Consider the following 26211-nt stretch of genomic DNA (forward strand, 5'->3'; position numbering starts at 1 on the left):
TCTTTGCATGTGTGTATGGTGTGGGTGCATGACACGGACATGTCCGGTCACAGTACATGTTTAGAGGTCAGATGACAGTCTTGGGTGTTGCTCCTCAGCCTCCTTGTTTAGAGACGGTCTCTCCTTCATTGTTCACCACTCTGTTTCCCGGGATCCTGCTGTCTCTATCTGCCATCTCCCACAGGAGCACTGAAATCACAGATATGCACTGCTGAACCCACTCACTTTCACAGAAGTTCTGGGAATTAAAACTCAGGTCCTCACACTTGCACAGAAAGCAATTTGCCTACTGAGCCAAATTCCCAGATGCAACCCACCCCTTTTTATCATGTTTGAAGGTTTGTTTGTTTGTTTTAAGATCCCCTCATACATGTGCGTAACACTGCAGACCACTACAGCAAATACCGTTTTCATCTCCCCATTGTATTATGTGCTGAGAAGAAATAGAAGGGGCTCTGGTGAGCCTGGAGCTTGCTCAGGAGAGGGGAGGTGGCAGATTTATAGCACACTGTTTCACTCAGGGAAACACAGGAGAGGGAGGTCTCTTTCTCTGTCAGTTGGTCATGTGAAGGCAAGAAACGGGAAAGAATTCCAAGTTTTTCTTCTCCTGCACTTTACATTCTAAAAGAGGGAGGAAACGGTTCTTTTGAGACCAGAGAACCCTCACAAGTTTCTGCTGCGAGAAAGCCTGCAGTTGTGGTTAGGGAAAGAAACACCACAACAAAGTATTAGTGCTGGAGGCTGGAAGTTGGCAGAGAGGAAATGAAGAGAAGCTGGAGAAAAAGATAGCTATAGAGTCAGCCACCAGCCAGGGAAGAAGGCAAACCCTCAATGGCAGAGAATGGGGTAGCAGTCTCCAGACAAAAGTATCCAGTGGCTGGATCCAGGGATCAAGTTGCTGCCAGTGATGTCCGGTGTGGAAGTCCCTCCATGTCACCACAAGCCTTCTGCCAGGCAGATGCACGACCCTTTCATGGCTGTACAACTGCAGCAGTGGGGCCATCTGTGTGATAGCCACAGAAAGGGCCCAGGTGTTCTCAGAAACAGAGTGATAAAAGTATTCAGAAACAGGAAAGCCAGTTGATAGCCTAAGATGGTCCTTAGACATGCTCAGAGGCTGACTGATAGAAATGGTAAGATCCAGATACCCCAGTGTGGCTTTTCAGTGGCCATCATAACCATTTTACTTTTCCACCTACTTTATAACACATGTCCACATGTTTTGTTTTGGTGGAATAATTGTATAGTTGGGCATGGAACTCATGGCCTTCTACAGGTGAGGCCAGCACTATGCCCCTGATATTTGCCCCTAATCCCATGTCCTTGCTGGAATGAAAAACCAGTGTCTCTACCCAACAATGTTGTCCCAGGACCCCGGAGGTTTCCAAAAGAGACTGGACCTGCTTTCAAGTACCAAATGGAAATAATTGGAAAGCCTAGTGTCAACAAAATGTGTGCCCATCCCATGGCTTTACTGTAGAGGACTGGTCCTGCCATGAAGGATGGTTAACACCCATAATAGTCCCTCTAGCTTTATGGCCCAGGCTGCTGAGAAGGGCCCACAATCGAGTTCCCCACATTAGTTCTGGCACAGATGTGGGTCATCTCTGTCCAGAAGACAGACAGCCTCAATCACGTCTGTGCTGACTCTATACGTCCTTGACAGCCATCCACTAAGAGCTTTCCTCCTTTCCCCAGGAAAAGTTCTCTACCTGTCAATGGCCAGCCAGAGAGAGAGGATGTGCTTGAAATATTAATAGACTTAAAGAAAGCAAGTGCACAGAAGTTGGGTGGAGTCTAGCCAAACAGAATGGCAGATACCAAGGACAGGGCTTAGTAAGGCATCAGACTTCTCTCAGCCTGAAGATACAAGGAAGGACAACAGATCCCAGTAGAGGTTGTTATATAATGGAGACAGACAAGAGTAGCTATGCCACAGGTATAACTAATATTCTTGCCTAGGGATGGACCGAGGCTCAGTGCTAGGCCCCTGCCTAAGATGCCTACATCCTTGCACAATTTCAGATCAATAGAAAGAGAGCTGGAGAGACCTTTTGCCTCCTTTGGTCTCCCATTGATCAAAAATAATAGACACTAATGGGTGAGATTGCTTAATAATAAGCTCTATCTATGTCAGCACACTGGAGTGACTGAAATATCACCAGCACAGCACAGCCCAAGCAGCATCCAGCATCCATCACAAACTCTACTAAGATTGGGAAGCAAACACTTATTTTAAGAAAACAGTTCCGTGCACACCGTATTTCCCCCAAATAATGTCAATGTTGTCCCATTCCCAGCCAGACCTTACATAGGAATGTAGCCAGGGTAAAGCAGAGCGGCTAGCACAGCTTCCTCAGTAGTGGTCATAGGGCCTGGAATGGACAGCAGTTATGGTCTTTCCATGTTTCCTGCATAGTCCCTCAGCTGTGGGGGCATTTTACTTCACAGAGGAGACAAAGCCCTGTCCTGTTTCATTGAGTTAACACTTGCCCAAAGAACGTAGGGAGAGGCCTTGCAGGTAGAGCTGGAAGCACTTCAGAACTCCCAGGAGAGGACAAGCAGGAGCTCCTGGAATTGTGGTCCCAAGACAAAAGAGCATCAGTCTCCAGAGAGCTAATCAGGAATTTGAACCCTAGACTTTCAGAATGGGCTCACAGGGCACCAAGTGTCCCGGTGAACCCTTGGGCTCCAGAGTGAGTCTCCTTTGCTCCTGTGGGATAGCAGTAATCCCATAGCTCCTAGAGTATGGGAAAAATTGGTGGACAGTGCAGTAATCCCCCATTCTGCACACTGGTTCTCCCAATAAGCCCCAAATGGCACAAAGTCATCTTCCAATGTATCAGACTCTCAACACGCTCGCTGGCAGAAACATTCATCTTGTGTCACCATAGATTCCCAATCTATAGCTATAAGGGTGGAAATTCAATTCCATGGGTCCCACACCATTACCAGAAAGACATGTTAGCACAGCCATGATAGAAACAACATGGGGTTCCTCCCAAAATTAATCCTAGACATGCCATATGATTCCACATTACGGGTATATCTAAAGGAAATGGAATTAGTATTCCAAAGGACTCTACTCCCATGTTGATCACAGCACCATTCATAATAACCAAGAGCTGGGATGCTTATAAATACTTATCAGTGGATGAGCAGATGGAGAAAACGTGGTACCTAAGCACAGTGGTATCTGATTCATCTATAGAAAGAAGGAAATCTTGTCACTGGGACATGGAGGAAACTGGAGGTCATTTTGTGAAATAAGCCAAGCATAGAAAAACAAGTACTCGTGATGTCACAAATGGAATCCAAAACAAAACAAAACAAAAACCAACCATCCAAACAAACAAACAAGTTACTTTCCCAGAAGCTGAGAAGAAAATGGCAGCTACCAGAGACTGAAGGGGAGGGATGGGGAGACTGGTCACTGGCTCCTAAGTCACAGTTAAATACGTTTTGTTGTGTTACTATGCTGCTGGAGAAAGGATTCTGAATGCTTCTACCACAAAGAAGTAAGGCTTGAGGATATATATATATATATATACATATGATTACCTGGACCTAGTGCCACACAGTATACACACGTATCAAAACATCACACGATATGCTACAAATATGTACAATTTGTGTATCAATTTAAAAAATAAATAAAATAGAAAAAGGGTAGACATTCCTTTTTTTTTCTAATTAAGTCACTGTAGGTTACAGTAAGGTCACTGGAATTAAGTCTTTCAAAGTCCATTCTACACTCAGGTTGTGCCAGTTGTTTCTGGGGAGCAAGGCGGGTGGAGAAATAGAGTGTCCTCTGGGAGGAAGGCTGCAGCTGCTACACTCCCTACAAGTTGGTAGCCAGAGAGGTGACTAGGGCACTATAACCCACAAAGCCTATTGCCTCTGCTGTTGGTTGCACAAGGGAAGTAGAGGTTAAGTCTGTACTGCTGAAAACAACACATGCTTTGGCTACAGGACCTGGAAAAATTAAGCTGAGACTGAGCTGGAGGCCCCCCTTTATGAGTGGGTTTTGTAGAGCCAGAAGGTGCTATACAGTCCTCAGGGGAAAGATGTTTACAGAGAGTCCTCTTTAGTTATTGATCTCAGTATGCCATACTAACAACATGCCAGGCAAGATGAGCCTACTGGTACAATAGTGGAATGACTGTTATAGATGCAATGACCATGCTCTGAATGAGTAAAGGTCCATTCTACAAGAGGGAACCTGTACACCCGGGCAGATCCCTGCACTTGGGGAGATGACTGGCATTGTTTGTTAAACAGAAATATGTGCCTATCAAATCACCTTCTAAACATTTGTACATATATCCCTAGATTACTGCAACTATCGGCTTCCATCATGAAGGCAAAACTTCTTTTTTTGAAGCGGGCAGGGATTACTACAAAGTCTCATGATGGGTCAAACTGGAGAAAAAGTAATTGTGGCCCAATTCTAAGATATAAATGCATGTGGGTTGATGCCCCAGATCCCACCTCTGAGAAAAAGGTATCGGTCGGGTCTGATGCTCTTTGGGTGGATGACACCTAAATGAACATCAGTACAAAGTCCCAATTTATTTCTAATATCAGAGATCAGACCTCTACTCTTGCCTGATGCGTCTAAAACAAAAAGGGGGAACTGCAGAGAGCTGCGGAATGCTATGCCTTAAAGATGGAGCTGGTTTCCGCCTTCCACCTTCCCGATGGTGAGTGCTCTCTGTCACGAACAATTCCACATTTGGCTAAGGCTGAGGATCTGGCTTGCTTCCGTGTATGTGGACCTATCTCCATTGCCCACATGGCACGCTGGGGTTGGCTACCCAGAGGCTATTTAAGCTGTAGGCTGGCTTTCCTCAGGGTCAGATGATTGTTCAAGGTTCCTGAATAAACTGCATTGAAAAAAAAAAAAAAAGAAAAAGAAAAAAAAAGATATAAATGGGAGAAAATAATCAGACATCTGTATCATCTTCTCTAAGGCCCAAGGAACTTTTCAAAAGAGGGAGGGAAAGACCAGAGGAAGAGGTGAAGTGTTACATAGCTATTTCCTCTAAAAAGAGGATAGGAGTGAGGGTTGTGAGACCCAAGAAGCAAACAAAACAAGAAGGTCGGGAAACAAGACTCAGCAAGGTCAGAAAGTTACAAAGCTCATGAATGAATAATGAATGGCATTAATTATTAGTATGCCTGCATTCTCATTCATCTAGCCCAAGAAGAGTCATGGGTATCTTGTCCCCTGTGATCACCCAGAAACTGGACCAGGGCTACAGTGTTGAGTGGATGGGGACAGAGGACCTCAGACAGAAATGCTTCTGGGCTCCACTGGGTGTTAAGGAGAAAAGTGAGTACAAGGACCCTTGCTCATCCTGCCCTTCGCTCAGGTGTGCACTTGGTTACATGGTGACAGCCACAGCAGAAGACAGTTTGCCAGATATCCGACACTACCAATGTGGAGCCTGAAGTGTCTAGAATTCTCCCGCCTCCTCTCTCTCCCTGAATGTGTCTTTCTTTCCCTGCATGCACATACACTGTATCTCTCTGGGGAGTGCTGAATACTTCAGGGACCATCATCTTCCCACATTCCAGGGATCACTGAGGCCCTGAGGTATAGCCTCACACCTGAAAGAGACGAGATAATGACTGGCTCCACAGAAGCAGCATACACTGACCCACTGGACAAAACAAAGGACAGAGAACTCCGTGACACTTCCCACAAGCAAAGTGGCTTTATTCATTCCTGCATGAAGGGCAATTGTAGCGTGGTCCCCCAGAAGGCAAGGCTGTGTCTTGTGGCTCCTGGAACCTCAGGCTGGTGAGAGGGCAGGCAATACTTTCCCAGCACACTGTCCAAAACCAACACGGTAGCCGTTCCCCTGGCAGTGACCTGAAACACAGTAACGGCGGGATCAGCTATGTTGCTGCAGGCTTCCTGGATACAGCCCCAGGTGGCTGCTAGACCAGATATCATGGGAGGCTGAGCAATAAACAGGTATGTCAGCACGACACATACATGTGAACCTCCCAGGAGCATCTGAGCCAGAGCCCAGGCCCATCACACAGTCAGGGTCCCCCCAAAGCAGTGCCACACTCCTTTCTGGGTGTTCTCAGCTCCCCACATGGGTCTAGATGCAAGGCCTAGATCTATAAGTGAGCCTAGGGTCTAACTCCCTGAGTTTTAAAACCTGGTTTCTCCACCTGCTGGCTCTCTGACCCTGAATCTCTTGAGATCTCAGATTTCTCATCCGTGATTGAATCTCATGGCCACTTAACTGCACAGGCCTGTTGCAGGGATAATGTGTGTAGAAAACTCTGAGGACAGGGCCTGGTCCATGTGAGTTCCCTCTACCTGTTAACCTGTTAGGAAAAGGGGATGCTCGGTGCAGCAAGGTGTTCCCTCAGAACTCGATCCCCTCTGCCAGTAGGTCCCCTCTTTTCCACATCAATACTTCAAAAGGTGCTTTCACCCAATCCATAGGCCCACAGCGAACCCGGGGTTGGCTGGCAGGCACTGAAGCAATACCAGACACAATACAAATGCCATGCATGGTATGGCTCAGGAAATACTGACGAGAAAACTGTCTGGACGTGCTCAGTGCAGACACAACTTTTTCTTAATATTTTCTTTCTGCAATTGGTTGACTCCGAGGACACTAAAGCACAGAGACCTTGGGACACTACATAGTTAGCCAGAATTGGTATCGGTGAGTGCAGTGTCGGCACTGATTAACCCTGGAGTGTCACTTGATGTCGTGAACTCTATGTACACCTTCCTGCTTGGTTCAGCACACTAAATGGTATGCCTAGCTTGGCTCTGTGCACTCCAGATTGAGCTGTGGACTCCAAAGGCATCAGATCCCACAGTGGAACCCACAGCCAATTTCGCAGGGTAAAGTCTGCACAAATGTGGGTACAAAAACAATCTTCAAACAGGGCTATTTGGGTAGGTCCTAAAACCAACACAAGTGTGATATATGAGATAAGGAGGGAGGCTTGAGGAACAGAGAGAGCCCATGTCTTTATGGAGATGGGGACTGGGGCTCTGCTGGTGGTCCTATAGCTGGAGGGCCAATAGGCCTTTCTCTGGGGCCTCTGGAAGGAGTGTACCCCCAACACCAACATGTGCACAGCCTTCCAGAACTGTAAGAGAAGACCATTAAGCTCATGAGCCCTCATCACAGAACAACAGAAAATAAACAGGAGCCCCTGGCTAGGTACGGGAGCTGACAGACATGCTGCTGACTTGAGCAGCCAGGAGTGCTGGCAGAGGACAAAGATGACTGCTTGTGTGGTGGGGAAGGCTGGACCAGCCTGTGCCAGGCTGAAGTTGAGGGTCCACAGGCTCTAGGGAAATTGGTGCTATGATAGCAGAAGGTGTATGGTAGAAGGAGGCTGAGTGGGTGACAGATTGCATGAGGCAGCAGGGGGGTACCACAAGAGGATCTTGGGCAGAACAGGATCAGAGTGGAAAGAGCACAAGGAACCTGTGAACAGGACTGACTGAAAGGTCTGTTGTAGAAGCTTTGTGAGGGCTCCAGCTACAGATCAGTGGGATATGTAGAGCATGTCAACTGCACAGAGAGGACAGGGCACTTTAAAAAGATGTTCATCATGCCAGGGTGAGGAAATGGGTCTAAGATTCTAGTTCACGGGACAGACTCTTGGTACCAGCACAACATCAAGGAAGTACGAGAGACCAGAAGATACACAAAAGGTAATGAGTGGCTGATGGGCTGAGAGCAGAACAGGTGGGAATGTAGGAGATGGTTACAGGTCCCATGGAGGAATACTCTTCAGAGAGGGTCTCATTAAAGAAAGGCCAAGATGCTGGGGCCTCTGGAAACAATTGCGTGAAACAGCAGAGAACAAGAAAACCTGGGCATACACCATCACTAATTCAAGTATTTTAGTTGTAACATGTACTCCATGCTTTAGATGCCTGAAGGTAAAAAGAATTGGGACTACAAAGTTCCAAATCTTTGCTTGGAAGGGAAATCAGACTTCCTTATTTGTTGTCTGCAGGGCAACCATGAAATGCCAACCTCACTGTATAACCTGTACAACAGACCACGAATGATGCTGCAGTGAGAGCCAGGATTCCCTCCAGGGGACTCAGCAGGGGCCCAGTGCACATCTACCATGGGCAAAACTGTTGGAATAATCCTATAGCTCTGTTACCCACTTGGCCTTAGCAAAATGAGACCAACCGAGTCTCAAAATGTTGAGCATCTCAATGGTCACACTGTTGGTGAGTCCCTGGAGGTCACTAGAATGTTTCTGACTCGAAGAAGTGGTCTTCTAACCATCATGGCTCCTCCTTTGCTATTAATAAATATTTGGAAGGCAGAATGGCAACAAAAGATATGAGGCTCCCAACCTCCTGGAATGGGGTTGCTGAGAACTTCAAACACTACCACATGCCCTCCCTGCCCCTAGTTCCAAGTCAGACCCTGCCCATGGTTTGGGACATACTCCAGAAAGCAAGTACCCCACCATTACTAGGAGCTACTGAGATGGTAGTTAGGATGCAAAATGAACTCTCACAGTGTTTCCTGTGTGGACATTTACACATGAAGTCCCCAGGAGCTCAGGCAATAGCCCAGAGCATACCAAGCAAATGTAGAATCCAGGAATGCCAGTAAGTGTAAGGGAGGCAGATGGCTTCAGTGCCAGATGGGTACTCTATTCCTGTGGGGGTTGGTGGTCATACCTGTTATGATGACTTCATCACCATCCATCAGGAAGGTTCTGGTCTGACCCTGACCCAGATCAATGGCCTTTGTTCCCCTCCAGGACAGTTCCAGCATGGAGCCAAAGCTTCCAGGGTCCTTTATAAGAGGAAAGGGGTAAGGTGGCATGTATTTATATCTTGGTAATATATGAGCTCTGGTGTTGACTGTACAGTGAGACTTGAGGGCTCATAAAACCTTTGAGGCCACCTGGTGGCCCAACAGGCTATGCCTTAATTCTTCCTGTGAGCCTCTTTAGGGTCCAAGAGGCCTGCTTCAGCATGCCCTCTCACTCCATAGACTGCAGCTCACAACCTCAGACCGTGTTACACCCAACACTCTATCATGGGCAAGAGGCTGGCACCTACCATCAACATGGCCGGAGCCTCAGAGAGTGAAGCCAACCTATTCACCTCCATCCCACACCACTGTTTTCAAAGTTGTGCACCCCTCCCCAGGCTCATGGTGGGTCAAGGGTAGATGAGAATGTTGCAGCTGTGAGGTCACATCGTTCTGGGATAGAACAGAGGATTAGATAGAGTGGCTGCTGCTTTCTGGGGAGACAGACAGGCTTTGGCCTTTACACAAATCTCTCTTGGTTTATGTGCAGTCTCTCTTGAAGCATTCTATCCCCCAAACTGCTCAATTTGCCTATCTTTGGCTTGGTGACCTACATGGGTAGTTTGAGACTCACCGATCCACTGATGGTCCCAGAAGCCAAGAGGTCCCCAGGTCTCAGATTGCATCCATTAACAGAGTGGTGTGTGAGTTGCTGCAACATGGTCCAGTACATATGCTGAGGGCAGGGACACAGCAGGACATGTGTGGGCATCTCGGTGTCTGGGAAAGATTCAGTCACCTGCTTCCCTGCCCTCCACACTACATACATAATTATAATTTATGCTTGTCTCACTTCAATTGAGATTTTGTCTTCCTCTAGTTCTTCTATGGATGACCTGCTGCCCACCTGCTAAGGTTCTGGCCTACTTTGTCCACCAGCTGTAATCTTATTTCCTCTGGAACCTCATTTCTCCATCCATCTTTTCTAAGAAGCCTGAGAGATGCGCCTGCTTAGGCCTTCCTGTCTGCCCTAAGCCTATATATTTATGACCACTTCAATCCTGGGAGTTCCTGGAGCCACTCCTGGTAGACCATTTTTCCTGCAGTACCTCGGCCTGGCTGACCTTGGAACTGATACCAGCCCTGAAGCTGAAATGATTTGAACAGAATGTCAGAGCAGGATGGCAACGAAAAGACGGAAGGTGAGATCAAGGCTCCCATGCCTGAAACACTCAGATGCCCAAGCCTTCACGGTGACACCGCTTCCGTGGTCTTCTACACTCTACACTGTACAGGCAGGCAGTGGATCCTCAGAAGTGGATTCTTCTCTAAGTTCCTCCTCAAGCTCCTTACTTCATTTGACTAAAAGGAAGGCTATGCAAAACATATGCATCTGCTCATAAAGTCTTCAAGTGCCCAGTGGACATATGAAGAGGTGACCAGCTGCGTTAGCCATTAGGGAAACACAACAGAAGCCACAGCACCCCCCCAATGGGTGAGTTGAAGAGGCAAACACTACGTGTCGTCCATACACGAAGCAGCAGAATTTCCTAGATGTCACTGGTGGGAATGTCCACGTGATGGACGTAATCTAGAACCACCTGGGAAAGAAGCCGCTATGAAGGAGTGTCCAGATTCGCTCGGCCCTTCGAAGAGGCCTGTGAGGGATCTCTTGATTAGGTTAATGGAGGTGGGATGACCCACCCTAAGTTTGGAGGAAAGCATTCCATGGGCTGGAATGGAATGTAAAGGCGACGGGGACCATTTTATTCTGTTTCTTGACTGTAGCTGAGAGGTGACCAGCCACTCCAAGCTCCTGCTGCCGTGACCTCCCTGCCATGGTGGGCTATGACCTCAAACTGTGAGCTCAAATAAACCCTTCATTAAGTTCCTTTTGTGATATTTTATTGCAGAAACAGAAAAGTAACCAAATCAATCCATTTGGGTAAATGTTTTGGAATGCTATTCAAAAGTATTCCTAGACTGTTTTATACAGTCTGCTTTATCCTATGTGTTTTTGTGAGTGTGTGTGTGTAAACACAATTTCAAAAATAATAATGAACAGTTCTGAAGGTTTGCTTAAATATTTAGTGGGCTGCCAAGATGTCTCAGATAGTAAAGCCTGCTGCACAGGCACGAGGGCCCAAGTTTGACTGAATCCTATGGCCCACATAAAAATCTAGGTACAGTGTGTGCCTGTAATCTCACGACTAAGGACATGGGGACAGGAGGCTCCCTGAGACTTACTGGCTGGCCAGCCTAGCCAATCAGTAAGCTCCAGGTTCATTGAGAGACCTTGTTTCAAAAGTAAGGTGAAGAGTGATTAAGGAAGACACCCAATGTCAACTTCAGGCCCTCACATGTGCACGCAAACAGCACTTTCTTCAATCCAACCTATCAGGACTTGGCCCTTAAAGGATGTGAAATGCACCCAGAAAACGTTGGCAATATCTGTTCATCAGCCTCCATCTTTGAGGGGAACCCTGCTATGCCATGCATCTCTAGAAAGGAACAGAGTGTGAAGCCTCCAGGCTTTCAGGTTGACCTGTCATTACATTCCCAAGAGAATACTATTCCCTGCTCCTGTCACTTTCTTCCCTTCCACAAAGCAGTCTAATGGCCTCCAAACTCACCTTAAAGTTGGACCTGCAGATAGTAGCCGCCTGGCTCATTCCTTCTCCTGTCAGAAATTGAGAATATGAGATGTAGTCCCGCTGATCAAGAAAACTTTTCAAATTGCTTCCAGCTGTCTGATCTGATTTCACTTAGTCTGTAGAACAGTAAACTCAGAGGATATCAGAGCTGGGATATGCTCACTGATTCCATCTTGTCCGGGAAGGGAAAAGATGTGCACCTAAGCTATCAGTTTCTTCTCCCACAACCATAGCAAGCATCACTAGCTAACAGGCGTGTGTACCTCAGAGTCCAGACATGGCTTCAGAGTACTTTTTACCACAGTGCTCCTGGTATCCAGGCCATGGAAGTCAAGATAACCCGAAACCTACATGTGACCTTGATCAATCACAACCTGCTACTTTCTGGACAGCTGGTCTACCCGCTACACTTCTGAATGACAGATGGTACAGAAGTTCACCGTTAATGCCAGCAGTCCTTATTAAGCACCTACTCCATGCAGTGAATGCCGCCATGTTCTGGAATAGTATGACCACGAGAAAGTGCTTCCACTTTCAAAACCCAGCTCTTCCCCTGGTGCTGGCTGCTTCTTTATCACAGGAGATGTGCTCTGTAGCCCCACAGGAGGGCAGGGTGCCCACACTGCCCTTTTTCAACTCTGTCCTTCTCATGTTAGCTTGGCAACTCAGAACTGTCACTTCAGCACTGTACCCGATGTGTTGTGCTTTCACCCCGTCCTGTCCTTCCCCATTAGTGCCCTTCACTGACACAGAGGGAGATGCCCACAACAAGTGCAAGATGCACTCCAAGGATACGTCTGCTAGATTTACAATCCTGGCACTTAGCTTCACCCTAGCCCTGCCAGCTCAGTGACTCAGGGTACTCCTTCCTCTCTGAGCCTTAGTTGCCCAGATTGAAAGATCTGAGTGTGGTGATGCACGCCTTTAATCCCGGCACTTGGAAAGCAGAGGCAGGTGGGTCTCTGTGAGTTAGAGGCCAGCCTGGTCTACTAATCAAGTCCAGGACAGCCAGAGCTACACAGAGAAACCCTGTTTGGAGAGAGAGAGAAACATGAGAGGATGGGACAAGCATAGGGTGAGACAGTGGCTCTTAGGTCTTTCCTAGATGGAGCATCTGGCTACTTGATTCTTAAGAAATCTCAAGTCTCAGGCACAGTCTGTTCTTCCAAAGGTCCTGAGTGCAATTCCCAGCAAGCATGTAGTGGCTCATAACCATCTGTAATGAAATCTAGTGCCCTCTTCTGGCCTGCAGGCACACAGGCAGGCAGAATAATGTATAAATAATAAATAAATAAGTCTTAAAAAAAAAAAGAAAAAAAAAAAACAGAGTCTTCTGCCACTCCTGAAACCCAGGAACTGGCCAAAAGGACACAGCAGAGCCTATGGGTGATCACAAACAAAAGGAGAGAAATTGAAGGAATGAGGAGCTAGCTAGAGTTTGGCTTTGGGGAACTACATGTGTCCCCCAGGCAAGCTCTCTTCCACCCTAAACATGAAGATATCATCTGCCTCTTCCTAGTCACAGGATCTGTTCTGGACCTTTCTATGAACCAGTTTCCTTAGTCATCACCATCACACTACACAATGAAAGCTATATTTCCCGTTTCACAGATGACAAACTAGGACATTATTTGGTAACTAGTCCAGCTCCAAGGCTGGGCAAGAGTAGAGCTGAGACTGGACCTCCACCACAGCCTGCACAGCAGGCCCCTCACATCACAGCTCAGTAGTAGAGGCTCAGTGGAGGCAAGCCAGCAACACAGCTCTCTGCATTGCCCCCGATGCAGCTCAGGCTTGAGTCCTACTTCTCACAGTCTCAGGAGCCTGGGAGATCAGGCTTTCAAACAGGTATTGATGAAATGTGTCACACGTCTGGGGTGCAGTGTAAGGCAGGTAGATGGCAGTGACAGATGTGAACAGAGACTAGGTAGACCCCGGCTGGAAGGCTGCAGAGTCAAACACAGGGCTCCAGTGTAGGACAATGCCTCTGAACTGGAGGATGGCCCTCACACTCTTACTTTCTCTACAAGAGCCCCACACAGCCTCCAGGTGCCTCTAATTCCACCCAGCCAAAGATAAGGATTCTTTGGGGCAATGGCACCTGGCCATGCCTGCCCGCTGAGCCCAGGCAACACCACTCACCCTATTACATACCTTTCAAAGCAACAGACAGGTTGATATCAAATGTGTAGGGCTGGCTGTGGCAGAGATATGGCAAGGGCTTGGGGTCCTAGAGGGAAGAGCACATCAAAGGTGTGGCTATCAGGAGGGCTGAGTTCCCAGCAGCCTCTGCTCTCCAACACTGAGTGTACCATGTAGCAGTAATATTTCTTCAGGGACTCAGTTCCTGCACACTGTCCTTTGTTGGGCAGTAAAAGTCAGGAGGTCATAGGTGCCACACTTGAAAAAATAAGCAGGAGTATAAGCAGGTTAGAGGTTGCAGGGCTAATGGAGCAATGCTTCAGGAAGCTGAGGTAAGATAGCCTTGGGAGGGAGATAATGAGAGGTCAGAGATGGACCACAGAACCTGTGAGGAAAGGCTAGGACAATAAAAAGGGCAAAGTGAATGCCCTGGGAGGCAGAGGTCCTGGCAGCAGTGAAGCCAGCTGCCCTGTTTGGTACTGGAAAAGCTGGGAAGGCAGTTGATGGCCAGGCAGAATGCTGTACATTGAGCAAAACAGTATTTTCCCAAAATACAACATGAAAATCATTTAGCAGGACATAAGATCATTCTGGGTGATCTGAACAGCTGTTTAATGGCAACAGCGTGACTGGTGATGCTTGTGGAAAATACAGCTCCTCAGTGCAGGAAGGGTTAAACTAGACACTGCTTTAGAGGAAAAGACACTGATTAGTTGGGAAGGGACAAGAGAGGTGACAGCTGTACGCAAACAACTTGGGAAGGACGGAGGCAAGCTGGGGTCCAGACAGCCCTGTGAAGATGGACCTGGGGGAAGGATGATGGAGGAGAATGTGGGTCATTAAAAGCAGTGGCCCAACAGATCCTGTGAGGGCAGAAAATGAGAGGGAGGGTAGAGGGAAACAAAGGGGAGGGAGACCAAGAGAGGGGAGAGGTGGTGCTACAGTGGAAAGTTAGGGAAGATCCAAGGAGATAGACTGAAGGCCTTGCAGGGGCTTTTATGAAGGGCCACTTTGCAGGGAAAGTCCCCAAGATTGTTCAAGCATAAAATGACGTGAATGAGTGAGGGAGAAAGCACTGTACTACACAGGCCAGTGAGACAATGCCTGGGAGAATGTGGAGAGGGAAGCCTGCAGAGCCCTCTGCAGGAGAATTGGACCCATGGAGGGACCAGATAGGTCATTTGACAGTCACTTTTAAGAGAACATCCTTGAGAGTTAGAACCTACAAGGTGTTGGCCATAAGGGCAGAATAACTGTAGTGAAGGGGTGGGACAGAGAATATTATGACAGGCTGGGGAGAGTGAGGGCCACTAGCCCAGGCCTGGACAAGGGTACTGGGGACCCTGTTGCAGAGACACAGGCACTTTCCCCTATACCCTCTATTCCAAAATTCATTCTACAAATCAGACTCCAGAGGGAGCCATTGCACAAACCAAAAGTGTACAATGAGGCAGCTGTGCAGTTAAGGTTTTGCCAGGCACGTTCCCTGAACTCTAAAGGCTACAAAATTATATTTTTCTCTATGAACTGTGTTGGAGGGAGAATACCCCCGCAGCCATGGCTTCATGGACACTGCACCAGGATCCTCAAGCACCGCACTGTCTCAGTTATTTGTTCAGAGGACAAGGGGAAAGGGCAGAAGAGGAACTTAGAGCAAGCCTTTCAGCAGAGGGGTGTTTACCTGTTCCGGGTTGGGCACCACAAAGGGCATGAGGGCATCCATGGGGACCACCCACGGGGAGATGGTGGTTCCAAAGCTCTTCCCCAGGAATGGCCCAAGGGGGACATACTCCCACTGCTGGATGTCTCGTGCTATGGGAGAAGAAAAGCTTAGGGCCCTCAGTGGCTTACAGACTCACTCCAAGCTGCTTCCTGCCTTTGACCTGCATGGACCTCTCCTGGGATGTGTGAACCCATTTCCTCTCAGCAGAGTCACTGGCTAAAATCCCTCCCAACTCAGCTCTTCATAAGAAGGTGATGGTGCTGGCAATAGTAGGTGATGGGGAGGGCTTGACACAGTTTTAGGCTCTGTCAATTCCATCCTTCCACGTATGAGGAAGCTGTTCAGGGGGGCTGTGACTGGTCCATATTCTCAGAGTCAGAAGTCTGTAGTACCACCCTTGCAGTAGCTAGGCCTCCTGCCCCGTACCCAATCCCTGCATGTGCCCCTGAGGATAGAACATCACAGGCGGCCGTTACCACTCCAGTCGTTCATGAGGACCATCCCGAAAATGTGCTCGTGGGCTTTGGAAATGGGGATTGGCTCTCCAAATCTGTTCCCAGGGCCTACAAAGAAAGCCTGCCGTGGGGGAAAGTTGGTTAGAACCTAGATGACCTGTCACTCTGGGACACTATGGCTTACAGAACAAAGGGGAAATATTTCCAAAGTCCAACCAGGGACCAGGGCACTCATGTGTGCCCTGTTTCCCTGCCAGCCCCATGACAGTTTCTTCCTGACCCTCGGAGCACCTCCAGGCCTTTCTGCTCCTTCCTTTGTTCCCCATATTCCATGTCCTATTGTTTGACAGTTCTATGACACTTGTTAAGAATAAAAAAAAAAAAAAAACATCAGATGTGCTGATGCCAGAAGCGCCTGAGATGTTGATGGCCATGAACCAATAGAGTATCCAGTAACGTCTAGGGGAAAACTAAAGGCGGGAGACTCTTTGAACAGTACAGAATCACCCACATTCATGAAGCCAGGGTCGCAGTTTTATCTGTCCTGAGACAGGGCTTAAACAGTGCAGAAATTTCGTCAAGACAGACAGATCTAAGGGCACCGAGGCACGGAGGATCCTACCACTTTCAAGTTCGGGGGGTCCCTACCTCATTTCCTACAACCACAGGTGAGAGTCTTCAGGACTCTCCAAATCAAATGCTTAATTTAGATAAAAAGTGGAGCCTGTGCTGCAAGCCTGGTTCTAAAGTGATGTAGGCCCTGCCACAGGTACAAGGCGGAAGTGGCCGCTTGATGCTTGTTGTTCATGTGACAGTGTATAAAACCAGCATGAATGGGAACGGACAAGGTAAGCTGGAACCATCCAACGAGAAGCAAAAAGCTGGGTTTTCACTGCCTCTGGCTACAACCCTCACCGACTGAACAGGAAGTCATTCTATTAACTGCATTTTACCTTTCTGTTACAGACCCCCATCAATGGCTACAGCTTAGGTATGAATGGGGCTTTCCTAACGCGTCTCTTTAAGGGGCATCTGCCCTCTAGAGAGCACAAGGGACCTCCACATGGGGGGGGGCATTATAAATAACCAAATCAGCTCAAATCACACAAGAAAGTGGAAAATACAGGCAGGGAAACTACCCAAAAAACACCCCACGTGTTTATAGAATGAAAGCTGCAACAAGAAGACAGGGAGCCTGGTGCAACCTCAATTGGGGACAGGTGTGTGCATCAGGAGACTCAGATTTTCCACTTCTCTGTGTGGCAATGACTTGTGTTAATATTTGAGTTGCAAATAAGTTTTAGCAAGTGGGAGAATTCACAAACACAGAACCTGAAGAAAGGGCATCAACTGCACTCAGTGGTGAGATGGGGACACGGGGCTGCATTTGTGGCTGGAGAGGTGTGAGCTGCTGTACCAGGGAGCTTTCCTGCTGCAGGCCTTTGTAGATCCCACGCAATAAAACTCCACACATAACTCACCATTTCCAGCTCCACATCTAGGAGTCTGCAGGCACTGTACACAGGAGGCTTTGCTGGAAAGACAGCAGACAAATGGAACCAGTAACACCAGGCTACAGAGCTCATAGCAACAGGGCAGAGCTAGGCGTTGGCAGGGCCTGGGTACTGGAGTCACTTACAATTATCAGGTCTCATCTGTCCCATGGGTCTTCGGATTGGGGTGCCCGACACCACGATGGAGGAAGCGCGGCCATGGTATCCCACAGGTAAGTGGAGCCTGATAAAGGAGGGAGAGAGGGCAGGGGTGCCAAAGCTGTTACATGTGGTAAACTTCAGAAATAGAGTCAGTATACAGTCATTAGTTAAAAACTAAAACATGTCCCCAAGTGTCTACTGAGAGATCAGTGGAGAAACCAAGTATCATATGGGGGGGGGGGGCATAATTTGGCTTTAAGAAGAAAAGGGGGCAGGGCATGCCTGCAATCCCAGCACTCAAAGGCAGAGGCAGGAGGAGTAACACAAGCTTGAAGCCAGCCTCATATACATAGCTCTAGGCCAGCCAGCACCAGCTACACAGTGAGGAGGAGGAGGGGGGGGGAAACAGGTTTCCTTGACCACAGACAGAATGTTGCCGCTTCCTTTGTAGACTCTGCCCATCTCCAATATAAGGGAACCCTGGGAATAAATCATATGGCTCAAAGCAAACTATCCAAGGCTGGGGAATGCTGTCAGAAAATACTTGTAAAACAAGAATATAAGAGGGAAATAAAAGAGTTTTCCCAAATATCAAAATACTACCAAACAAGACAGGGCCAGGGATGCTCTTAGCTGAACACATGGAACCACGTGTGCATGAGAAGACAGTATATAATAAGCACGGATGGCCGTATTCAATAAAGCAAGAGGTTGGGCCTGCAGTGCAGTGAGTGCAACTCCCCAAGAGATCTGTCTATACCCCAGCCCCTGAGATGATGTAGGAGTAGTCTTTTTAGATGTAACTAATAGCCCAGGATCGTCTGAGAGTCCCTATATCCATCCCAATGTGCGCTTGTACAAGGTAGAAGACATGGAGAAGAAGAGATAGCCACGTGAAGGCAGATGAGAATCATATAGCCTCAGGGACCGCCCATGGTAGCATTAAAGTGGATATACGGTCGGACTTGCAGGACAGGACACGCTGGGCTGGTCTCTGGGCTTAAGGTGTGTGGCTATGACAGGTGGCTGCCCTGCACAGGTCCAGCCAATCAGATCAGGGAAAATAACCCAGCAGACTCTCTAGCCCTAAAGAAGCTGGCTGTCACCAGGGTGGCAGAACTGCTCTAGCCAAATGACAAGGACCAGGAAGTGAGATGCAAGGCTGGGTGAGGAAATAGGTCCTTACCCTCCTCTGAACCAAACTGAGGAGCCTCAGCCTTTGGCCTGCATTTCCTTCCCAGGGCGATAACAAAAGGCCTCCTCTTGCCATGTGTGATTCAGGGTGGTCCTCGCTGCTGCCTTTTGTTTACCTTATACACATGATCTTTACTATAAAGATAATACAGGATGAGCGTCTCTCCTCTAAAATGCTTGAGACTGAAAGTATTTTAGATTTCTGATTCTTGTTTCATAATGCTAGTGGTTAGAAGAGTACTGGCAGCTTGCTAGCAAAGGAATCTAGAGGATCAGGCACCACACAGAATCTAATCCCCTGCCTGTTCTCCAGAGGGCAGCTGAAAGGACCTACCCCCAGGCTCCTGACAGCTAACCACTAAAGTCGTGCTGAGGGGACAAAAAGCTGGGCCTGCTGTTTCTGGAGGCTGTAACATCATCAGTTCTGGTCTGCCTGCCCCCCACTCTCCACCTGCGCCAGGCTACTTTGACCAAAGAGGGTCACTGCAGCTTTGGGGAAAGCATACTGTACAGAGCTAACTTTGAATTTATCCCAGCCTCTGGTCTAGGACATACCAATTGGGCATCAGCGCATTCTCCTTGCCCCTGAACATAATGCCAACATTAGTGGCATGCTGCCGAGAGGAGTAGAAGTCCGTGTAGTCTCCTGCAGAAAGAACACCCAAAACAGCCAGTGACCCAGATGGAGGAAGTCCAGTCCCGAGAGTAGGGACTCAAACCGTTCTTCAAGATTCAAGGACCCCTTACCACAGAGGGAAAAACAAAATAAAACAAAACAAACAAACAAACAAACAAACAAAACAAGTAAGCTTTCTGAATCAGACAGTGAGATTCAAGTATGAAATGGCTGCCACCACTCCCCTCCCAACTCGAACCATGTATTATAGGTGTCCAGAAAAATGAACAATAGGGTCAGACTTGCAGGGCCCTGCAGACTGTGCCAGATTCTATGCTCCTGATTAAGGTGGGTGGAGTTGACAGACTGCGGCCCTGAGCTGTGACCCTCACATGGGCAACCTTTGTCATGCCTTTGCTTAATATATGCAGCTCCCTAGCCTCCCTTCTCCCTCACCTCCACTGGTTTAAATCCTGGCAACTCTGAGGCCCCATTACCCTTCTTTGGTGTGGGCTTCACTGTACTCTAGTCCTATGTGTGTAGATCATCACCCAACTGACTTCATTCAGGGCAGTCCCAGCTCAGCCTTCATTTCATGTGCCTGGCCCTTAGCACCAAAACCGAGGGAGCTTGTCTTTGTACTTGAACTTGCATGTCAGTGTCTGTTGATTGTGATAAGCTGAACATGGAGGTTAATGAACTCCAGATGTCCCCTCTATCATATGTGAAGGAATTACTACATCTACCGGAAAATCCACTTAGGGTTGTTCACCATCCTAAACCTTCTACCAACACCCCCCAAGCAAAGCTGAGTACACCAATCCCAGCAGGCTTGGGCTAAAAGCAGAAGTGGAGGGATAAGGAGAGGAAACAAAGTCTGGCAGCCAGCCAAGCAAGGGTGGAAAGAAGGAGCTGTACTTACTGCTTCCCACCTTCAGCCCTAAGCACAGAAGTAACAGTGAAGGTATTTATCACAAGAACAGTCACACCCATAATAGTAAAAACAAGAAGTCACAGCTGGAAAGGATGAAGGATCCCCAGAAAACATCTGGTTTGCCATAAAAGCATTAGCACAGTCCTACAAGAAAGCAAAAGGTGAGTCCATCCTCAAGCCCGTCTTCTACCTAGCTGTTGGTCACTAGCACCTCTGGAAGGCTTCACCAAATGGAGAAGCTGGTTCAAGAAATTCCGCCCTTCCGGGGCAGGGCTGTACAGCTCTCAATTATAGGTGCCCAGGCAAGAGCAGAGGCTACCTCTCAAGGCTGGCATACAGGGATGCAGCCTATGCCTGGCCACAGGCTGAAAGGCCCATCTCAGCTTCAGTCTGTGCTGACAGCAAGTTGCTGATTCAGTCAAACCAGATGCCTAGACAAATGCATACACGAGCCCTGAAGGGCCCTCTGGTTTTCCTCAAAATACCTTCACCTGACAGCTCACAGTGCATAACCCACAACCTTCTGGAAAGAATGAGCAAATTGCTGTATGGGGAGTCATGTAGCTAATCACAAATTTGGGCTCTGGGAGAGCAGGCTTGAGATAACTGAGCAAAGGCTGTGTGATGTTGGCAATCCTACAGTCCTCACTCTGTTTTCTCTCCACCAAGATATGGGGGTCCAAAGCATCTGTCTAGCCATCTAGGCCCACTTAACTACTCAGGTTGACATAGCAGTGAAACAGAACTCACCTATGGTAGCAGGAAGGTGCATCGTGGCAGAAGCCTGGGAGGTAAATGCACTGAAACACAGAATCAGGGGCTCCATGCAATCTTCCAGGCCCAGAGCCCTCCCACCAACATACAACCAAGCAGGATGCTAGGTGAACATGGCCAGACTGTACCAGGCCAGGCAGCTAAGCAGAACGCCACTGCTCTGCCCAGGCCTCATCTCCCCTGACCTATCCCTCTTTCCCCACGTGTGTGTTCCTCACCGCTGCTGAAGCTCCTTGTCATCTCTGAGCCTGGCTTGGCTGGCAGACAGCAAGTTCTGCAACGATGCTCTTGCCTCCTTCCATGCAGCTTGGCCTAAGCTCATAAAGCTGTTGAGAGTTGTCTAAGACCAAAACAGGAACAGAGAAGGTAACGCCTGAGAAAACCCTGGGCCATCCCTCCTGCCAGAGTCTGATTTCTCTCCATCCATTCACAAGTTGGGACCTTTGTTCACTTTTTTTTTTTTTTTTTTTTTTTTTTTTGTCCTCTCAGCATAGAGCTGGAGAAAGCTGACTCCTTTTCTGATGCCCCATCTACTCCTGGATATGCAACCCACAATCAATGCTCAAAAGCTATTTATGTGGACAGCAACCCACTTATCTAGTGACAAAGCTGACTGTGTGCCAGAGGGTGGCCAGGAAGACTAATGGAAAGGAAGGGTGCAAAGCTCCTGGTCAGAAGAGGTACTTGGTAAATACCACAACCATCCCTGCCAATGTGTCAGGAAAAAGCAGATCCTAAAAACTGACCTGTGACAAAGGGAGGAAAGTTATATCCATCCCACACAGACATGGAGGCCAAGCTGGTCGTCCCCAGGCACTAACTGCACACCTGGATGACAGGGCAGCCATCCTACATGGACACACAAGCAAGGCTGGACCCTTGAAGAACTCGGCAGCCATCCCTTGTGAACATGGAGGCCAGGATGACTGTCTCATGCTGTACCCCAAATCTGGACTGCAAGGCTCACAGATCCTTTTATCAAAGTTTTCCTGGGCCTTAAAAGACCAAAGCACGAATATTCAAATACAAAAAGGAACCAGAATGACAGAATACCACTTCATAGGCAACTTGGAGAGACCCATTGGACTCAGGAGCTCACATCTGCTGAGAAGCTATCCTAAGGTACCAAGGCTACCTCCTGCCACCTATATGTCTCAGAAAAGCTCCCACTTATCCAGGGATAACCCGTGACTAAGAAAACACTATGTCATTTGAAGTATGTGGTAAAATGGAGACAATCCATGACACAATGTCCCACCTCGTCAAAGACATGCTGATGTTTGGAGAGGACAGGTCCGGTAAAGAGGTGTTTGATGACACTGAGGTCCAAGATCTGGTCACCGATAGCCACACCAATCCGTGGCTTTGGCTAGGAGGAGAATGACACAGTCAGTTCTGACAGCCCCAGCGAATTCACTGTAACAGCAAATACTTAGGGACCCATGAGTTCCTTTGAGACAACCTTTGTAAAGAGAGGCCAGAGGATCTGGATCCAGCACAAGAAAGAAAGCAGAACTCTAATCTCTTGATGGGAAAAATTTCAAATACCCCCATAGAATAGTGGAAGAATAGGTAGCCCGTGGAGGCAAAGTTCCAAACATTCATTGCTTATATGCCTCTAGTAATGAGCTCTTCACTACTTTACCAAGAACCTGAATCCTTTTTCATGCGGGGCCCAGGACTTTGCTTAGGGTCAATTCTCTTATGAAGCAGATCAGTGAGTGTTCCATGAGTATTAACATGAGTGGCAGCTCTGTGGTAGCACAAATGCAGCAGAGCTCGGGTTGTAGGGAGCTGCAGAAGCCATGGTGCTCAGGCCACATGAATGAATTTCTTTTATGATGAGAGCTCTGTATGAGTTCAGATGAATACAATAGCCCAAATATCATGTCAAGGCTGGTCTCTGATCTGACAACACTGAGCATGCTGGAAGATTTCACCTCCTAGAACTCTGTCCTAAGCCAGACTTCTTTGGCACTTGAACCAGCAGTTCTGCCATTCTAGGAGATTCATGGGAGCTAAGAGATGGAATTCTTGGCTGTCCCTGTCTCCAGTGCCTGCTTCTTTCAGTGGGCTAAGAGAAGTGGCTGCATGGCAGCCCCCAGGGCTTAGGGATAGACCAAGGCCACATCACCCTGGGAAGCTTCCCTGGAGAGCCTATGTGCTCCCAGCTCCATTACTCCCTGGGCTTCAGTCTCCCCACTGTGCTTCAAAGAACACAAAGCTGAGCTACATGAATCCAAGTGACAGACAACTCAGGTGATGTACAGGAAAGATCCTGGGACAATCACCTCTCTCACTGAGTCACTCCTGTGACCTGATTATAAGCATCACCTGGCTAGTCATATGTGAACTAAAAATCATGCTAAGTCACTCTGGTGCTATATAAGCTGCCAAGAGAGGGGAGTAATCAGTAGTCTTACCCAGCTCTAAAGCCTGTGAATCACAACAATCATTGGAATAGCAAGATATCCACAGTGCTGTAATAGTGGCACTTATATCTTGATGGCACCCAACAGCTGTCTAATTGCACTTAAGACCTGCTCAACAGGAGGAAATTCAGGCCTCTTATAAACCTAGCCAAATGCCCTTGGTTGGAGAGATCACAGAACCAAGAGGAGAACCTGCTACTGCCATTTTCCTACACCGGTATAATATCTAAATGTGTTTTAAATATGTATCCTTACACCCGCAGGGAACTCCAGCTCTCACCCTTCATCAAAGATCTTCCTTTTGCAATAGATAGAAACCGTTACAAAATACAAAATACTAAGAACAATGATCCTGACAAAATACAGAGAACAAGTCATCATGGGGTGTCCAGTCCTAATTTATATCTGTAATATACTCTGTATTCCTAAGGCTCAGGAAAAATCACCCAAAAGGAAGCAGAAAGAATTTAAGATCCAGAGGCCCAGGATGTCTGATGATAGATCATCTTCCCTAGACATGACCAGAGAAATGTACCTAAAAAGTCTCAACAATGTGGTTGCCTGAACAAGACTAGCACAATGACAGCAGCTAGCCTGCCAGTGCTGACGGAAAATTCCGCATGGTCCCAACCTTAGACGAAGAACTACAAGAGGTCAGCAGGGACAAACTTCCACACAGGTGGTCCAATCCCAGCGGTCAGGCCTGGATACATGTGCACGTGAGCAAAGCTAAATGCGTTCAGTAGGTCATATATACATATGGATATACACATAATAACGATAATTAAAGGAGAGATTATGAGATTTGAGAGAGGGAAGGGAGACGCTGGAGAGTCGAGGAGGAGGAGCAGGGATGATACAGATGCTGTGCTTGCATATGAAATTCTCAAAAAAAAATTTTTTTTAAATTACTACTAATAAAAAAGAAGCCGGGCAAGGTGTTACACACCTTTAATCCCAGTACTCAGGAAGCAGATCAGGGGGTCTATAGATATTAGTCCCAGGACAGCCAGGGCTACACAGGGAAACCCTGTCTCAAAAAAAAAAAAATCATCATCATCATCATCATCTGAAACTTCAGAGTTTGGTGTCTGAAAAGCCTCTAGCCGCTAAAAGAAGAACAGTAACTCCAGATTCTCCGGGCAAAGCAAGTTGGAGCTCTTTGCTACCTAGTCAGGTCCCGATAGTGTGCCTGCCTGGGTGAATGTCCCTGCCTAGCCCACTGGTGCTCCATGCAGAGAGCATGCCTGCTGAGGGCAAAGTATCCCGAGAGGCCAGAGGGAGTATTTTGCTTCCCGAAGGTGGTTGGCTGGCGCAGCTTGAAGCTCCACACACCTCATATTTGGAAAGGACAACACGTTAACTTTGTGTCCTTGCAACATGCCTCGTGGTTATGAAACCACCGGTTGACTCTGCTGACCAGTGCATTCAGCACAGGCACAATACAAAAGGGCAACAGACGTGAGGAATCGTATCGACTGCCGGGAACTGCTTCCTTCCTTCCTTAGGCAGGTGCGCGCTAACCGAGCAGTCTACCATTATGCTTCTACCTGTCAGTCCTAACAAAGATATCCGAACTCCTGTTAGATGCAAGCGGTTCCCACAGTTCTATGGTTTACAACGCTGAATCAACGCTGTGAGCAAAAAACCAAGCTGAAAATACCACAAACATTTCGGAGGGATGTGCTTTTCCCACCCAAGGACCCATTTATGTGTTCGCTGATAACTCAGTTCCACTAATCCGTCTGCAGAGATTCCCTTCTTTCTAATCAGACTATGCTTCCAAGTCAAAGTTCATTTCTCTTGCCCCAAGGGGCTTGTGATTAGTTCAGGGAAGGCCTAGCACCTCTCACTAGAGCAGAAAGAATTTAGGCTAGAGGTAAAAGAAACGGGTGTCTTAGACCACAGTTTCTAGACCGGGAAGTGCTTGCGTCCTCTGAGTTGCTCAAAAATGTGGGAGTCGGCTGGCAGTTTGGAGGTATAGTGTCAAGGACTAAGCGGTGAAGTGGACTACCACCCGGCGTTTTGGGAAGGAAACGGCCTGCAAGACTATGCGTCCGTTTCTGGGTCACAGTTGCATGGGACTGCTGTCCGGGAGAAACCGACCAGAGCCCCCAACTCCCCGAGCCCGAGCCCAAACGCTGAAGCTCACGTGGTTTTGAGTGGAGAAAACGCCATAGGGCAGGTTTTGGATGGGAAAGTCGGAGTCTTCAGCCACCGGAATAAAGGACATGCTGACGAGCACCCAGCAGGGAAGGCCGCAGCGGGCAGGGGTTGGCTAGCGAGACTGTACTTAGGGCAAGGTTCAGACTGGCCGAGGACCCTCAGATTCAAGGACCGCCCCGAACCCTGGACTGCCCTTCCCCGAGGCCGGTGCCCGGTACAGCCTAGCGTGCGCCCGCCCCCGCCCCCTGGGACCGCCCCCTCGCCCTAGGAACCGCTTTAGCACCCGCCCCGGGACTGCCCTACACACTCTGCTCCTCCCCCACCTCGGGCCCACCCTTCCCACCACCCAGCCCCCGCCCTGGGACCGCCCCACTCGCACGCCCCCCGGCCGCCCTGCAACCTTCCCGGCCCGCCCCCATTTCTGCCGGCTTCCATCTCGGAACCGCCCGGCGTCGGCGCCGGCACCACGCCTTTTTCTTCTGTCCCGACCTCTCCGTACCGGGTGGGACCCACAAGACAGCCCTCCTCATCCGCCCCAGACACGGCGGGAGCCCTGGGATCGTCCCTGCCCCGCCTTGGTCCTGCCCCCTGCTCATCCTGGAACCCGGGACCGTCCAGCCTCTAGGTCAATACGGTCCCCTTCCGGGTTCAGCACCTGCGTCTAGGTATGGGTCTTGGCTCGAATA

General features: G+C 48.4%; 1 protein-coding gene across 2 annotated transcripts; it reads right to left on the reverse strand.

Annotated features, from left to right (window-relative positions):
* Window positions 1-5695: 5695 nt before the first annotated feature.
* On the reverse strand, window positions 5696-25810 carry Fah (fumarylacetoacetate hydrolase). 2 transcript variants are annotated; one of them, XM_021660439.1, is made up of 14 exons: window positions 25512-25810; window positions 22186-22296; window positions 21146-21267; window positions 20904-20953; window positions 19159-19249; window positions 17394-17491; window positions 17236-17288; window positions 15776-15875; window positions 15258-15388; window positions 13589-13664; window positions 11414-11460; window positions 9415-9516; window positions 8702-8819; window positions 5696-5878 (listed from the first exon to the last, which is right to left on the reverse strand). In XM_021660439.1, the coding sequence occupies exons 1-14, from the start codon at window positions 25590-25592 to the stop codon at window positions 5799-5801; spliced, it is 1260 nt and encodes a 419-aa protein (XP_021516114.1). In that variant the 5' UTR covers window positions 25593-25810; the 3' UTR covers window positions 5696-5798. The 2 variants fall into 2 exon arrangements, with proteins under 2 accessions (XP_021516114.1, XP_060223468.1); XM_060367485.1 differs by lacking the exons at window positions 15258-15388; window positions 15776-15875 and having other exon boundaries at window positions 25512-25731.
* Between the last annotated feature and the right edge of the window lie 401 nt (window positions 25811-26211).

The sequence above is a fragment of the Meriones unguiculatus genome, chromosome 14 (genome assembly GCF_030254825.1).
Source record: "Meriones unguiculatus strain TT.TT164.6M chromosome 14, Bangor_MerUng_6.1, whole genome shotgun sequence".
NCBI lineage: Eukaryota > Metazoa > Chordata > Mammalia > Rodentia > Muridae > Meriones > Meriones unguiculatus.